Below are 14,859 nucleotides of genomic sequence, written 5' to 3'. Positions count from 1 at the left end.
ATCGAGCGCGGAGTACGGCCCGCTCCGCTAGGCCCGACTAGCTGCCCGCCGAACGCCCGTCCAACTTGTAGCCACGCGCCGGGAGTTCGCGCCGCAGACTGCGCCTGCAGGAGGTCGGCCGGGGCGCTCTCCGGGGGCGTGGGAGGCGGGGGGTGCGTGTGGGGAGATGGTGCGCGGCGCTGAGACGCGAGGCGGGGACGCGGATCCCCGCGGGGTCGACGCGGACGCCAGGCGCGCGTTCCTGGGGCCGGACTCGGAGCGAGCTCCTATTTGACCCTCGCTGGAGCCCGGGATCCGGACCGGAACAGGCCCGGTTGAGCCGGGGGCGGGGGGGCGGGGTGCGTCCGGCGAGGAAGCCGGGGATCTAAAGGCCCGCGTGGAGGGGTCGGGGTGGCCTGCGGCCCCGGGGAGTGTCCGGTCCTCCGAGGGAGGACAGCGGCGGCGTATCTGTAACTCATGTATTCGCCTGGCAGGGTCATGGGCTTGGGCTGGAAGAAAATTACACCTTCATCGTCTCTGCGGGAAGCGGCGTTTTCTTCCCTGACGGACGTGCAGTGTCAGCAGTGACCAAAACCGAGTCGTGGTGTCAGGTGGGGACGAGTGGAAATGACAGAGTGTCTGCAGCTACCACCTGCAAGCTATTTCCAGCATGGCTCTTTTTATGACAGGGTCTTGTTATTTAGTATGTTGAAAAGAAGCATATATAATACTACAGATAAGTTTGTTTTTAAAACATTTCACACCTATTTCGATATATTTTTTGTAAAACCATATATTTCATTTAATGCAGGTAAACACTTTAATGTGGCTGTTTGAAAATTTAAAATTACATATGTGTTCACATTTTTTAAAATATATTTTATTTATTTTTTACAGAGAGGAAGGGAGAGAGAGAGAGAGTTAGAAACATCGATGAGAAACATCAATCAGCTGCCTCCTGCACACCCCCTACTGGGGATGTGCCCGCAACCAAGGTACATGCCCTTGACCAGAATCGAACCTGGGACCCTCCCAGGGATCCTCAAACTTTTTAAACAGGGGGCCAGTTCACTGTCCCTCAGACCATTGGAGGGCCGGACTATAGTTAAAAAAAAAAACTATGAACAAATTCCTATGCACACTGCACATAGGGCCGTAGTTTGAGGACCCCTGCTCTAGTCCATAGGCCAACGCTCTATCCACTGAGCCAAACCGGTTAGGGCTTCACATTTGTTTTTATTGAGTTTCAGGCCTCAGCAGACACGGAATGATAAGGGTCCTCTGCACTGGTGTCACTAGGGTGCTGGTCAAGAGAGGTTGTCCGATTTGACCCTCACAGGAGCCGGGGGTCCCACGGGGGACAGGCCAGAGGGGCAGTGAGTGCGGCCGCCAGGGTTGAGCTGGGGGCTCAAAGCCAGCCCGGTTGGGAAGCTGACCAGGCCGGCCCACAGCTCTGCTGCAGGGCCCCCAGCAAGTCCCTCCCCGCCCTGGGCCTCAGTTATGAATCTGTTCAATCTGCCATCACCTCTGACGTCTTTCCAATGGTCATCTGATATAACTAGACCTTAACATTTTTTCATGCTGGTTATTGTGATATTTTTTATGAAAGAGTTTCAAGTATGCAGAGCAGGACCTCTAGCCTAGCACTGTCCAATAACAATATAGTGTGAGCGCATATGTAATTTTAAATGTTCAAGTAGCCACATTAAAGAAAGCAAAAAGAAATTGTGAAATTACTATTAACATTTCTTTAGCCCAGTGCATCTAAAAGATTAACATTTCATCTTATAAAATAATTGTGTGTTTTACATTTTTTTTGGTACAAAGTCTTTGAAATTTGGTGTGTACTTTATACCTCTAGCTCATCTTCATTCAGATTAGCCACGTTCTGTGTTCAGTAGCCACATGTGGCCAGTGGCTACCATATTGGACAGCACTTTTGTCCACAACTAGCCCATTTGTCCACAACTTTTTGTAGAAAAGAAGTGCTTGAATTATCTTTCCTGGGCATAGACCCAAAATACCAACATTTCCCCCCCTAATAATAAATGATAGCTGTAATTTTTGAACGTTTATTAAATGCTAGACATTGTGCTAAAAACACCTCATTTAATCTTTATCACCTTGTGGTAAGGTGAGTGGGATTATCCTCATCTTGCAGCTGAAGAAATTGAGGCACAGAAAAGTTAAGTAATGGTTACAGTCACACAACTCTGTTCAGGTCTCAAACTCGGCTCTCATTTCCGCACCTGTGCTTTTAGATCATCTCTCTATATAAAAGGCTGATATGCTAAGTGTCCCACCGTCTGGGTAATGACGTCATGTAGCAATGCCTGGCTTCCTCTCCCTAGTGACGACTAGCCTCCTTGCAGTTTCTTCAGCCCAGGAACACGACTTGCTTTATAGCCAGGTGCAAACATTTCACACTTTAACCAAATGTCTGTGAAGTGTTTTCCCATTCCTCATTTCATTTGATCCTCACAGAAGTCCTGGAGTAGGTAGAGAGGAGACTCGGTGGAATCCTACTTTCTTTTCATTAGCCAGAAAACAGAGTTTTAGAAAGCTTAGAAACTTGACCTGATTGAAAAGAAGAAATGGTGGACCTTGAAAATGACTTCAGGTTTTCTCACTGTGCAGAATATAGTCAAACACTGCTGCAGTTAAATATTTTACACTTTGTTCTCCCTGCGTGATCTACAATAGTAATCTGCTTTGTGTTGATATTTACTGCTGTGTTGCTGACAATTACCTGAAAGAAGTTGGGGTGCTTCACTGGGCTGGAAAAAGTTTAGCTACATCAGAAAGCAGGTCTAATTAAGCAAGTTTATATACTAGAGGCCCGATGCATGAAATTCGTGCAAGGGGCTTGGTCCCCCGCTGCTGCTGCGGATGCCTTGGCCCCCTACGCCGCGGCGGCCACCTCTGCCTCAGCCCCCGCCTCTGGGCTTCGTCCAGTAGGTCGTCTGGTCTAATTAGCATATTACACTTTTATTATAGATATAAAGCTCTTGCTGGCGCCAATCACATGCGTGTGTTTCCATCTGTCTTTGTCGATCGTGACACTTCTATTATGGAGAAAGGGCAAATAGCGATATTATAATATTTCTTCAAACTAGTTTCCTTTCAATGTGCATGAATTTGTGCACCGGGCCACTAGTAGCTTGATAATATCACTAGCTTATATCTGTTGAATGCCTACTGTGCCAAAACTGTGTTGCATGCTATGTATCTGAGACCTCATTCAAACAATGCTGTGGGTGACGTTATCGTTTACCCCAGTTTACAGGTGAGGAGACTGATGCCAGAGCAGGACTCCTGGATGGTTGTTTGGCAGAACCTACGCTTTCTAACCTCAGGGCTCATGCTTGTAACCACTTCTCTGTCTTCTTTCTGCCTTTTTGGGTTATGAACCTGAGTTGACTTCATTGTTTTTCTGACCTATGCCAGGCCCTGGAGGTAAAAGTCAGAGATGGACCTGGTGAGACTTGCCCGGCTCTTCTCCAGCCCCCGCCCCCTGGGACTGTCCATCCTGCAACACCTTGACCCTCTCAGAGCCAGGTGGGCAGGAGGTAGGGAAGGGCCTGCGTGGCTGAGGTCCATGGGGCTGACTGGGCCAATACCAGCAGCCTTCAGCAGCTCCCTCTCTCAGCTGCCCCTCAACCAGGGGAGCCAGAAGAACATTCGCAGCCTCAGCTCTGACCCACGCCAGCCCAGCCCCATGGCCACCCAGGAGGAAGAGGAGGAAGAGAGTTTTGGGACTCTCTCCGATAAATACTCCTCCCGGAGAATGTTCCGCAAATCGACGGCCCAGCTGTATAACCTACGGCTCAGGGAGCAAGATGAAGAAGATGATGAACGGGAGCTGGAGCCAAAATCATGGCAGGGCCGAAGAAATACCCCTTACTGGTACTTCTTTCAGTGCAAACGCCTGATCAAGGAAGGAAAGGTGAGGGAACCTTTGGGTTCTGCTGCTCCTGGCTCTTACATCCCTGGTAGCTCAGTTTTTTTGTGTGAGGGCCTGCCTTACCTTTTCAGTCCTAAAGGTTTGGGTGCTCAGGGCTGTTTTCTCCTCAGTCTTCGCTCACCCTGGATGCTGTACCAGGTGACCCCTCCTCACTGCAGCCTGACCTTCTCGTGGGCTCCTGATCTGTGTATCCAGCTACCTCCTCAGCATCTCCCTTACACTTACCCACATTGGCCTGAAATTTTCATTCCCAACCTTGTTTTCCCTACACTTTCTTCATCTCACTAAATGGCAACCCCATTATTCCATCTGCCCAGGCAAAATGACTTCAGGTCATTTCTAACTTCCTTTTCTCTCACCAGCTCTAATTTCAAAATGTTGCCAATCCTAACACTTCTCACAACATCGCTGCTGAAGGCCCAGGCCTAGCCTTCTCTTTGCCCCCTTACACCTGTCACAGGTCTCCCCGCCACTCTTGCCGTCTCCTGCCTGGATGCCACTCTAACACAGAGCCATCCTGTTAAAGCAGAAAGCAGTTATTGTTACTCCTCCCTCCAGAACTCCTAATATATTCAGTGACATTGAAGATGTTCACTTTCTTAGGTATCGGCAATGACATTCTGTTTATGTGTGAAGTTCTCTTAGAGGTATGTATTGAAGATTTTATGAATAAAATGATAGGATGTCTAGAATTTGCTTTTAAAAATTCTGTTTATAGGGGGAGTGCAGAGTATAGATGAAACAAGATTGGCCAAACATTCATCATTGTAGTTAGCACTGTTCTCCATTTTGTGTATTTTTGAAAGTTTTTGAAATGAAAAGTTGAGAAATACAGAGAAGCAGAGTCCTTACAACGGCTTATGAAGCCTGAAAGATCTGCCACCATCGCCCCTTCATCCCTCTCCTTACCTTGCCGCCCTCATCCCTCGCTTACCTACTGCAGTCCTCCAGCTCCCAGGCAGACTCCTGCACCGGCTGTTCCCTGATAGCTATGGGGCTCCTTCCCTCACCTTCAGATCTTTCCGTACCCGTCACCTTCTGAGGCTCTGCTTGGCTATCGTATCTAAAACTGAACCTCCCACACCCTCTGGCACTTACTGCTTCATTTTTGTTCATAGCACGTGTCACCACTTGACCTACTATATATTTCTCTTAGTTATCTCATTTGGTGTCTGTCTTTTCAGACTAGAGGATGAACACCAAGAGGGAGCCCCCTCTTGTTCTCAGCTTTATCCCCCGCAAATAGATCTTGCCTGGTATAGAGGACTCAGTAACTACTGGTTGAATTAATGGATGAAAAAATAAGGAGTAAAGGAGTGAACCAAGGATTTAAAGGGGAATGGCTTAGGGGTGGGGCTGGGTCAAAGACAGCTGTGGGCCAAGGGAGTTTGTAGTTGGAGGAAGCTGGTCACTCAAGGCTGTCATTCTACACCGTCTCAGGAGGCTGTCGGTGTGGGGTGGAGAGTTTCCATAGGTGGTGGGCGTCCAGTGGGCTTTCCTTCCTGGCTACACAAAGCTGCCATGCTGCAGAGCACAGGGACCAAGAGGCTGGTGGCAGAGGCCCAGGGCGGTGTTTAGCTCTTGGGCAGGCCTGGTCTTGGGCTCAGGGAGGGTCCCACAATCTCAAACTCCCTGAGGAGTCTGCAGAGGGTCTCTGAGGCCACCCTGAACCCCCTTCATTGTTCCCTTCTTCCTCCCCCAGCTGGCTGAGGCTCTGGACCTGTTTGAGAGGCAGATGCTGAAGGAGGAGCGACTCCAGCCCCTTGAGTGCAACTACACGGTGCTGATTGGGGGCTGTGGGCGGGCTGGCTACCTGAAGAAGGCTTTCCAGCTCTACAACGATGTGAGTGGGGGCAAAGGGGTGGCAGGGGCAAGACTTTAAAGAGCATGGGTTTAGGGACCAAAAAGAGCTGGGTGCTGATCCTGAATGTGTCACCTGCTAGCACATGACTCTGGGCAGTTGATTTAACCTCCTCGGCCTCAGGTCCATCATCTGTAAATGGAGATGATCTTGGATAATTACATGAGATCACATGGGAAGTCCTCCAGCATCTGCCTGGCCATGGAGGCCCCACCGATCCTCTGCTTTTTCCATTTCCCAGTTTGTGTTCTTTTTCTCTCGTGCCTATCTTCACATGCCCACCCCCAGCACGCGCACACACACACACACACACACACACACATGCGCGCACCTTTCTTTCAAAATTGGTCCCTTTTTTATTTTTTCAAAGTTGGTCCTTTGAACAAGGGCTTTTATTCTCTTAGAACATGGTTTTACTTTACATTCACTCTCCTCTAGGGTGTATCGTATTTGTTATTCTCAGAACTGAGAAACTATTTCCTTTGTGAGTCAGGAAAGAGCAGTGGACTCTAGCAGCAGTGATCCCATCTTCTCCTGCATCCAGAAGCTGGGACATCCTTTACTCCAGCAAGGATTCTTGGGAGCTTTAGTCTTGTCGTTTGGAACACTCCTACTCCAGGCCTGATCACCTCTAACGGAAGCAAGGGGGAGGAATTATACTTACAAATGATAAAGTGACATATTCTTTAAAAGACCTGATTAAATGTCTTGGCATAGAAAAACAACAGGCTGGCTGCCCTGATCACCTAGCCAGCAGAAAAGCACTCAGGTACTAAGTGAAGGGTTTGGGGTGGGAGCACATTTATTGTGGCTCTTGGTTAAGAGTCCTTAGCAGCACTTACATTTGGAGGATCCTTAAGTGACTTCCCACACGTCACCACCTCAGAGAAGCCCAGGCCATTCTATTTAACCTTAGCTATTTTCTATTACTTTGCTGCTGCCCACCCCCCATAATCATTTTATTTTAGAATAATTTTAGATTTATAGAAAAGTTGCAAAGATAATATAGAAAGTTCTCAAATACTCCCACCTCTCCCCTCCCCTATGTTAACATCTTACATTAGATGGTACATTTGTCAAAACTAAGAAACCACTGTTAGTTCATAGTTCATTGTTGTTAACTAAACTCCAGAACTGTATCTGGATCTCACCAGTTTTCCACTGATAACCGTTCTGTTTCTGATCCAATCCAGTTTCCATCCTGACTCCTCCAATCCGTGACATTTCTGAGGTTCCTTGTTTCTCCTGGTCATGACAGTTTTGAGTAGTACTGGTCAGGGGGTTTGTAGAATGTCCCTCATTTGAGAATTTGTACATTCTCATGCTGAGACTAGGGTTATGGGTTTGGGGGAAGAATATCGCAGAGGTGACGTGCCCTTCTTATATAAGGTCTTCACAGCACCACCATGACTTACCGCAGGAGACATTTGCCGTGGGCACTTGGTGACGTGGTATTTGCCAGGTTTCCCCACCGCGAAGTACTATTTTTCCCTTTCCAGCCTGTTCTGTGGGCGTCCTTCACAGCACTCACTACAGCTGTTGGCTGCTTACTTGTCTGGTGTGTGCCTCACCCTCTGGAGTGTAGGCTCAGTGAGACAGGCTGTATCTGCCCTGGTAACCACTGGTAGCCAGTGCCTGACTTGCAGTGAGTTCTTAGTACACATCTGTCGACAGTGTGAGTACAAATCATTTGCTGTCATCCTCGAGTCGGGATCACCGTCTCCACTTTTCCGATGAGGAAGCCGAGGCCTGGAGAGATGGAGTACTTTGCCCAAGGTTACCCCTGGGGTAGGGCTCTTCACACCCCTCCGCAGCGGCGCCTTGCCTGTCCTTGGCAGGTGGCCCTCATCTGGGAACAGTGAGCGCTCGACTTTACCAGCTCAGTCACTGGAGGGCTTCATGAGCACAGTGTTGGCCCAGCCTGGGGTTTGTGACTCCGCAGGGAGTTTGTGTTGTAACGTGCTCCTGGCCGCTACTGGTCTGGGGGTCACTCTTCTACCCAACCCTTGCAACACCTTTCAAGGTGACAGTGTCATTCCTGTGTTTTTCAGTGAGGCGCTAACGTGCCCACCACTGTTCAGTTAGTCAGCATTGCAGTGGGGCTTTGATTGCTACCTCCCACCCTTTCCCAGAGCAGATCCACCCCAGGCCCCTTAACAGTCAGGGTGACCTGGTTGGCCAGAGGGTGAGAGCATCAGGAAGACCCTGCTTAAAGCACCTCAGGCCCAGGGTGAGCTGGTGAGCGCCCTGGGGAGGACCGTTTCTCGTTTGGTGTAACTGGGATGCGGGGTCAGTTTTCAGAGTCGCTGTGGCTGAGTTGGGTTTGGAAAGCCGAGCCCTTTGTGTCGCTCAGCTCTGCCTTCGTGCAGGCCCCGCTCCCAGGCCTGTTTGATGCAGGGATGGAGTCCCCTCTGGTGTCCTTTGGGGGCCTGTCACCTGTGTGTCCAGCTGACCCTAGAGCTGCCTCTAAGTTTCTCCCCATCTCCACAGATGAAAAAGCGGGACCTAGAGCCCTCCGACGCCACCTATACAGCCCTGTTCAATGTCTGCGCCGAGTCCCCCTGGAAGGACTCCGCTCTGCAGAGTGCCCTAAAGCTACGGCAGCAGCTCCAGGCCAGAAACTTCCAGCTCAACTTGAAAACGTATCACGCCTTGCTGAAGGTGGCAGCCAAGTGTGCAGACCTTAGGATGTGCCTCGATGTGTTCAAGGTGGGGATGCCCTTCCTCCCTGCCTCCCACCTGGGACCTGTCCCATGTAGCGGGTGTGAGGCTGTGGCCATCTGTGTCCCTCACAGGAAGGTTCAGAGACCAATGAGACAGGCCCCGTGCTGGGCTCTGGGGTCCACAGATAAATCTGACGAGACCCTGACCTCAGAGGCCTTGGTCAGACAGGCCCCTAACCCCATGAGGACAGGGGGGTCTGTGCACAGCTGTGTCGGACTTGGTGGTGCCACAGGGAGGGTGGCCTCATAGCACTAAAGATGAGCCTGCTCACCGGGGAGGGCCTCCTGCATAGAAGGAGTAGTGGGAGCCCAAGCCCTAGTACCAGGGCGCCGTGAGGCTTCGAGGGAAATGGGTGAGTGGAGGCGTGGGAGTGCTGAACATGGGCTTGTCTGCATTAGAGCTTTGACGTGTAGCTTCTTATCTTCCTCAGCAGCCCCATAAGAGGGTTTTCAGTTTCCGCTTTACAGAGGAGACCAATGCAGGGCTTGAGTATGGAATACCATGAGCGGGTGATAGGTGTGCTTGCCCAGCTTGCCAGGAAGTGGGACAGATGTGAGTTAACACGGAAACAGCCTGGTGGGAAGCAGAGAAGGCTCTAGGTCCCCACAATCAAACCTCAGGAGGACTGGGGCAGTGTCAGGGCTCAGCGTGCCCTTGGCAGCCTTGTCCTCACACTCTTCCCTCAGGCGTTTCTCACTCTGCCCTTACCTTCTACCCAGAGTGACCTGACTGCTTTTCCTCACCACACATAGCAAGGTCCCACCGGCCCATTCTAGGTAAGGGGGCCTGGTGGACTGTCCGGGCACCGTGTGGTACCGAGCAGCCTTTGGTCAGTCCCTGGGTCGGTTACCTGGAGTGAGCCTGCCCTGCTGGAGAGGCAGAATTATGGAGTTTGCAATTCAGTTTCCAGTACAGGGGCTAAAAGTGGCCACTGGGGTGGTCTTTGCAGAGGGGTGCACAGAAGTGATAGGAGCAGCTGGGACAGAGGAGGAGAAGTGCAGGCAGCAGTTGGACAGCTCAGGAGCTGGTTCTGAGCCTCTTCACAATGTGCAGACTTGGCCCTGCCCCAGGAATGTCTGTCCTGAGCCAGACCCAGTGGGCGGGTCTGGGCTCTGCCACAGGTTCCCAACAGGAGCTCCTCATTCCCTCCCCTAGGAAATTGTTCATAAAGGACATGCGGTCACAGAGGAGACCTTCAGCTACTTGCTCGTGGGCTGCATCCAGGACAAGAAGACAGGCTTCCGATACGCCTTGCAGGTCTGTCCCTCCTGACTCTGCCTTCCTGCCTTTCCTGCCCCCCCCCCCCCCCCCCCCGTGCCCTTGCGTCCGGTGCAAACGATGATCCTTTGTGCCTTTCTTGAGCTCCTGCTACTGCCCGGGGCTGGGTGTTTTTATATTTGCCATATTTTGGTCTTCCCAGAGCACAGTGCTCACCTGCCCCACCCCATTTTACAGCTGGCAGGGAGAGGAGGCCCTAGGAGGCGGTGGTGGCATGGCTGCGGAGAGTGAGGGCACAGCCAGCTCCTGGTCTCCTACTCTGCTCGGCAGCCTTCTGTGCAGCCGGCCTGCATCTACCAAGCTTATGGTCCGTGCAGCACATGTACCTGGGGTACTTGCTCAACCATATCTCACAGCCACCCCCTCGGCCTCTCTGCAGGGGAACCCCAGGAGTTGCATGAAGTTCTGGGAGAGGCTCACAGACATCAATGTTGAGACATGCTGCTCTAATCCCAGGAAGAACTCCTCTCATCAACTGGGTAGGCAGCATTAGCAGTGGTACCACAGCTGTGCTAGCTCCTCCAGGTAGAGAAGGACTGGCAGCTCACCTAGAGCCCTCCTCCTTCAAGGGTAGCCCTCAGACCAGCAGCATTAACCTTACCTGGGACTAGTGATCTGAGACAGCCTTGGACCAGATGCTTGCCCGTTCCCCCCCGATGCAGACTCGCTGGAAGGAGTGGCCACCGGCCATCCTCTGGCCATCAGCAAGCTTTATAGTGAAAACCAGCCAAGGCCTAGGTCTTCCCTCTCCTTGGCCTAGATCTGTTCTAGTTAGAAGCAGTCTGTAGTGCTAACAGCTCTGCACAGTGTCTTGTATTTATTAAACTGCTTGAGCTAGGCACCAGTAGCCTCGGTTTATAGATAAGGAAACTGAGGCTCCTTATGTAACTTGTCTTAGGTCCCACAGCCACTAAGCAGTGAGCTGGGATTGGAACTGAGGTTCATCTGACTCTAGAGTCAGAATTCTGCAACCATGGGATAGGGTCTGTGTCCCTGCTGAAACTCACTCTGTCAGCATTCCCTGAGGAGGTGCCTGCCAAGACCCTTGCCCTCCTCAAGACCCTGACTGGTGGATAGCAGCCTTCTTGCTAGATGTGCCCATCTGGGCCTGACCAGCCCCTGCCTCACCTGCACAGGGGTCCCTGATGAGGACAGAAGTCAGAGCTCTAGGCCCACTGAGTGTGGCTTTCACCGGAGCATAAAAAGAGGAGCAAGTGCCGAAACTTGTTTTGGCTCAGTGGATAGAGCGTCAGCCTGCGGACTGAAAGGTTCCAGGTTCAATTCCGGTCAAGGGCATGTACCTTGGTTGCGGGCACATCCCTAGTGGGAGATGTGCAGGAGGCAGCTGATCGATGTTTCTCTCTCATCGATGTTTCTAACTCTCTATCTCTCTCCCTTCCTCTCTGTAAAAAATCAATAAAATATATTTAAAAAAAAAAAAAAAAAAAGAGGAGCAAGTGATACCTTGAGCCCATGTGGTGCCCTCTTGGTGTCAGTCACCCAGACATCACAGCTTTTTGGAGAACACACAGCATACTAGACACTGTGCTGTGGGGATGAAAATGATCTCATTTCATGAGGAAATGGGGCTGCCTAGGCCCACAACCTGGCTAAGTCCCCCACCACCCACACCTGGCTTACGCTCTCAAGTGTGAGAAAACTGCCTGGGGCAGGGCACACAGTAGGCACTCAGGGAGTGCAGCTGAATCCAATCCTTAAGTTGGCCTAGACCAGGGGTGGGCAAACTTTTTGACTCGAGGGCCACAATGGGTTCTTAAACTGGACCGGAGGGCCGGAACAAAAGCATGGATGGAGTGTTTGTGTGAACTAATATAAATTCAAAGTAAACATCATTACATAAAAGGTACGGTCTTTTTTTTTTTGAGTTTTATTCATTTCAAACGGGCCGGATCTGGCCCGCGGGCCGTAGTTTGCCCACGGCTGGCCTAGACTCTTCCATAACCTAGCTTCTCTGGCCGTCCACCCCCAAGGGAGTACAGAAGTGGGCAGAGGCCTAGGGAGAAGTCTGTTCCCTGGTACAGGGGCCCTGAGAGAGGGCAGAAGGATGAAACAGAACAGTTTGGGGTGAGCTAAAGAGGAAGGGAGTGATAATCCCCTGAAGTTTCCCCGTAGAATTCCCAGGTTCTTGCCCAGAGCCTGGAGTGGAATCATGCTTAGTCCTTCCTGCACCCGTTGTGTTTGCCAGCTGATTGCTGGCTCAGTGCCTTCTCCCTCCAGAGAGGGAGCATGGAGCTGAGGCTTGTTTCTCCCTGGCAGGTGTGGAGGCAAATGCTGAGTCTGGGGCTCCAGCCAAACCGGCATGGCTACAACCTGCTGCTGGGGGCAGCTCGGGACTGCGGCCTGGGGGACCCAGAAGTAGCCTCAGCGCTGCTCCTGAGACCCAGGGAAGAGATGGTGCTGCTCCAGCCCCGGGCAGGTGGGCGGCAGGCAAGGAGGAAAGCCCAGGCTGGGACGGTTGACAGCATGTCAGCCAGGCTGCACGTGGAGACCCTGGAGAGACAGTTGTTTCTGGAACCTTCTCAGACACTTGAAAGGCCTTCAGAGCCTCAGGAGGCCAGAGTCCTCAGCAAGGCCCAGCCTGAGATGGAAACCAAAGTGGATCCTGATCACACTGTGGCCCTTGCCTCTGTGGCCTCAGAGCCGCCTCCCCGGGAGCTGGAGACTAACCTCCTGACTCTGGGGCCAGTCCCCCCGGCTGTGGTCTCCTTTGGGACCGTGACCACGTCAGCAGACAGGCTGGCTTTGATGGGGGGCCTGGAGGGCTTCCTGGGCAAGATGGCAGAGCACGGACTCCGGCCTGACATCAAGACCCTCACGCTTCTGGCTGAGGTGGTAGATCCTGGGAGCCCTGCCGAGTCCTCACTGCTGACTGTCCTGGACACATACCAGGTGGAGGCCGATGTGACATTCTTCAACACTCTGATGAGGAAGAAGAGCAAGCTGGGTGATCTGGAGGGGGCAAAGGTGAGTGTGGAGGCAGGCGCAGGACTCTGCTCTGGAGCCCTCCTTCCCCCTCCCTCCTCTGACCTTCCGACTGTGGGACTGTCTTCCCTGCCAGGTGTGTCATCCAGTTCCAGAGCCCCTGTTCTGGGCCTGGGCTCGGGTGAAAAGCTGGGAATCGAGCGAGCTACCTTCCCAGCCCTCTTCAGGGAGCTCACAGATTGGTGGCTGGTGGCTCCTGAGTATCCCACCCTTCAGCCACCCCACCTCACTGACTTCACACTTACTCTGCGCTAGAGGCTGTTCTAAGAGCTCCATTTGTTTACTGACACCCACTTCACTGATGAGGACACTGGGGCCCTCCATTCATATGACGTTTCTATGTGATGCCTTTTTTTTTGCCAGAGTATTAACCTGGGCACTTGTGAACATCAAAGATGACAAAGACAGCCTCTGCCTTGAGGCTCACAGTGCAGAGTGCACCTTTCTCTAGATAAGCTAGATAGGATAGAGCCCCTCTGTGGAACCTTCTCCAGCTCAGCCAGCACTTACCACACTGTTGTCGGCGTGTCCCACCCTGGAACACCGGACCATGAGCCCCTAAGGCCTCTGGTACTCCATGGACATTGAAAGTCCAAGTGCAGGGATGGATGGCCAACAGAGAAGTAGTGAGGGACAGGAGTATGAAGGGCATTCAGGGAGAAGGGACAGCATATTGGAGACAGGCAATCTAGAATGCAAGGTGTACTTGTGGAACAGCTGAATTCTGGGGAGGTGGCTGGACCAGACCCTGGGTCCTTGAATAATAGGCTGAGGCCAGTGCCCAGTGTGGCCAGCAGAGGGAGCCTGAGGCCTTGAAGCAAAGCTCTACCCCTTGGGTCTCCAGCATCTAGCCAAGGGCTTTGACAGACAAAGCTTTTGCCAGGGCTGGTGGGGTACAGCTTATGGTGATGCCATGTCTATTCCCATAGGCGCTGCTGCCAGTCCTGGCAAAGAGGGGAATTGTCCCCAACTTACAGACATTCTGCAATTTGGCCATTGGATGCCGTAGACCACAGGATGGTCTGCAGCTGCTGGCAGACATGAAGGTGAGTGAGCCCAGGCCTGAGCAGGACCCATGGTGCTGAGGAGCACTCTGGGGGTGCTCAGGAAGAAATCTGGGTGGCAGGAAGTGGGCGTCCTCCCAAACCTCCCAGGCCTCTGCAAGGTGTACTTATAGAAAGCTGAATTATGGGGAGCTGGTTGGGTAGAATAAATTGTGGGGGTGGGGGAGGGAGAGTGGGGTCATTCTAGCTTCAAGGGTAGAATGATCATTGGCCCAATTTGGGAGAAAGTAGACCCTGGTGAGCTGCTGCAGGAATGGGCATTGAGAGCAGGGATGTTACAATCTTGAAAGCAGTGGCAGTGGGGTGAGATTGAGGGGTGGGGACAGATCTTGGCCCCAACACTTTGGAGAATAGAGAGCAGGGATGTAGCAGAATTCTTGGGTTGGGGCTCAAGGGGTACAGTAAACAGCCAAGAACTGAGGAGGTGGTCTCCTGCCTGAGTCCGTTGATCTCTGAGAGCAGTACTCTCTCTCCACATTCTTCAGGACTGAGGGTAAGGTACTGAGCCGTGTGGGATGGAGCCTCAGAGTGGGGCATCTGTGCTTTCCTTTTGGAGGGCCTGCCCTTCTTGTCCCAGGTCACTAGTCTGCAGAGCAGACTTGACTGGCAGGGTAGTTCACCAAGCTGGACATGCTGCAGCAGCCTTTCCTCCAACAATCACCGTCATCTCACTGATTGTATGTCTGTGATGTTCCAGAAATCCCAGATGACCCCCAACACCCACATCTACAGCACCCTCATCAATGCGGCCCTCAAGAAGCTGGACTACACCTATCTCATCAACATCCTGAAGGACATGAGGCAGAACAGAGTTCCGGTGAATGAAGTCATCATCCGCCAACTGGAGTTTGCAGCCCAGTACCCACCCACCTTTGACCGGGTATGTGCCCCAAGCTCTAATGTGCCCGTTGTCACCTTAGCCAGTGTCACTCCCACCCCTGGTTCTGGCCTTCTGGGATTCGTATTCCCTTGCTTTAAGTTGTCAG

At 52.1% G+C, this 14,859-nt stretch overlaps 1 protein-coding gene across 1 annotated transcript in view; it reads left to right on the top strand.

The window, feature by feature from the left end:
• Positions 1-463: 463 nt before the first annotated feature.
• The window catches only part of LOC308517668 (pentatricopeptide repeat-containing protein 1, mitochondrial-like), a 17,057-nt gene continuing 2,661 nt past the window's right edge, over positions 464-14,859 (top strand). Inside the window, exons 1-8 of the mRNA XM_081088913.1 lie at positions 464-590; positions 3,427-3,925; positions 5,646-5,786; positions 8,295-8,513; positions 9,684-9,785; positions 12,084-12,791; positions 13,739-13,855; positions 14,571-14,753. Of these exons, the coding sequence (XP_080945039.1) occupies positions 3,449-3,925; positions 5,646-5,786; positions 8,295-8,513; positions 9,684-9,785; positions 12,084-12,791; positions 13,739-13,855; positions 14,571-14,753 (1,947 nt within the window). The 5' untranslated portion in view covers positions 464-590; positions 3,427-3,448. The remainder of the gene's footprint in view (positions 591-3,426; positions 3,926-5,645; positions 5,787-8,294; positions 8,514-9,683; positions 9,786-12,083; positions 12,792-13,738; positions 13,856-14,570; positions 14,754-14,859) is intronic.

Source organism: Myotis nattereri (assembly GCF_964212035.1).
Source record: "Myotis nattereri genome assembly, chromosome: 4".
In the NCBI taxonomy this organism is placed as follows: Eukaryota; Metazoa; Chordata; class Mammalia; order Chiroptera; family Vespertilionidae; genus Myotis; species Myotis nattereri.
Note: the sequence above shows the minus strand (reverse complement) of the source record. Positions and strands in the feature narration are given on the sequence as shown.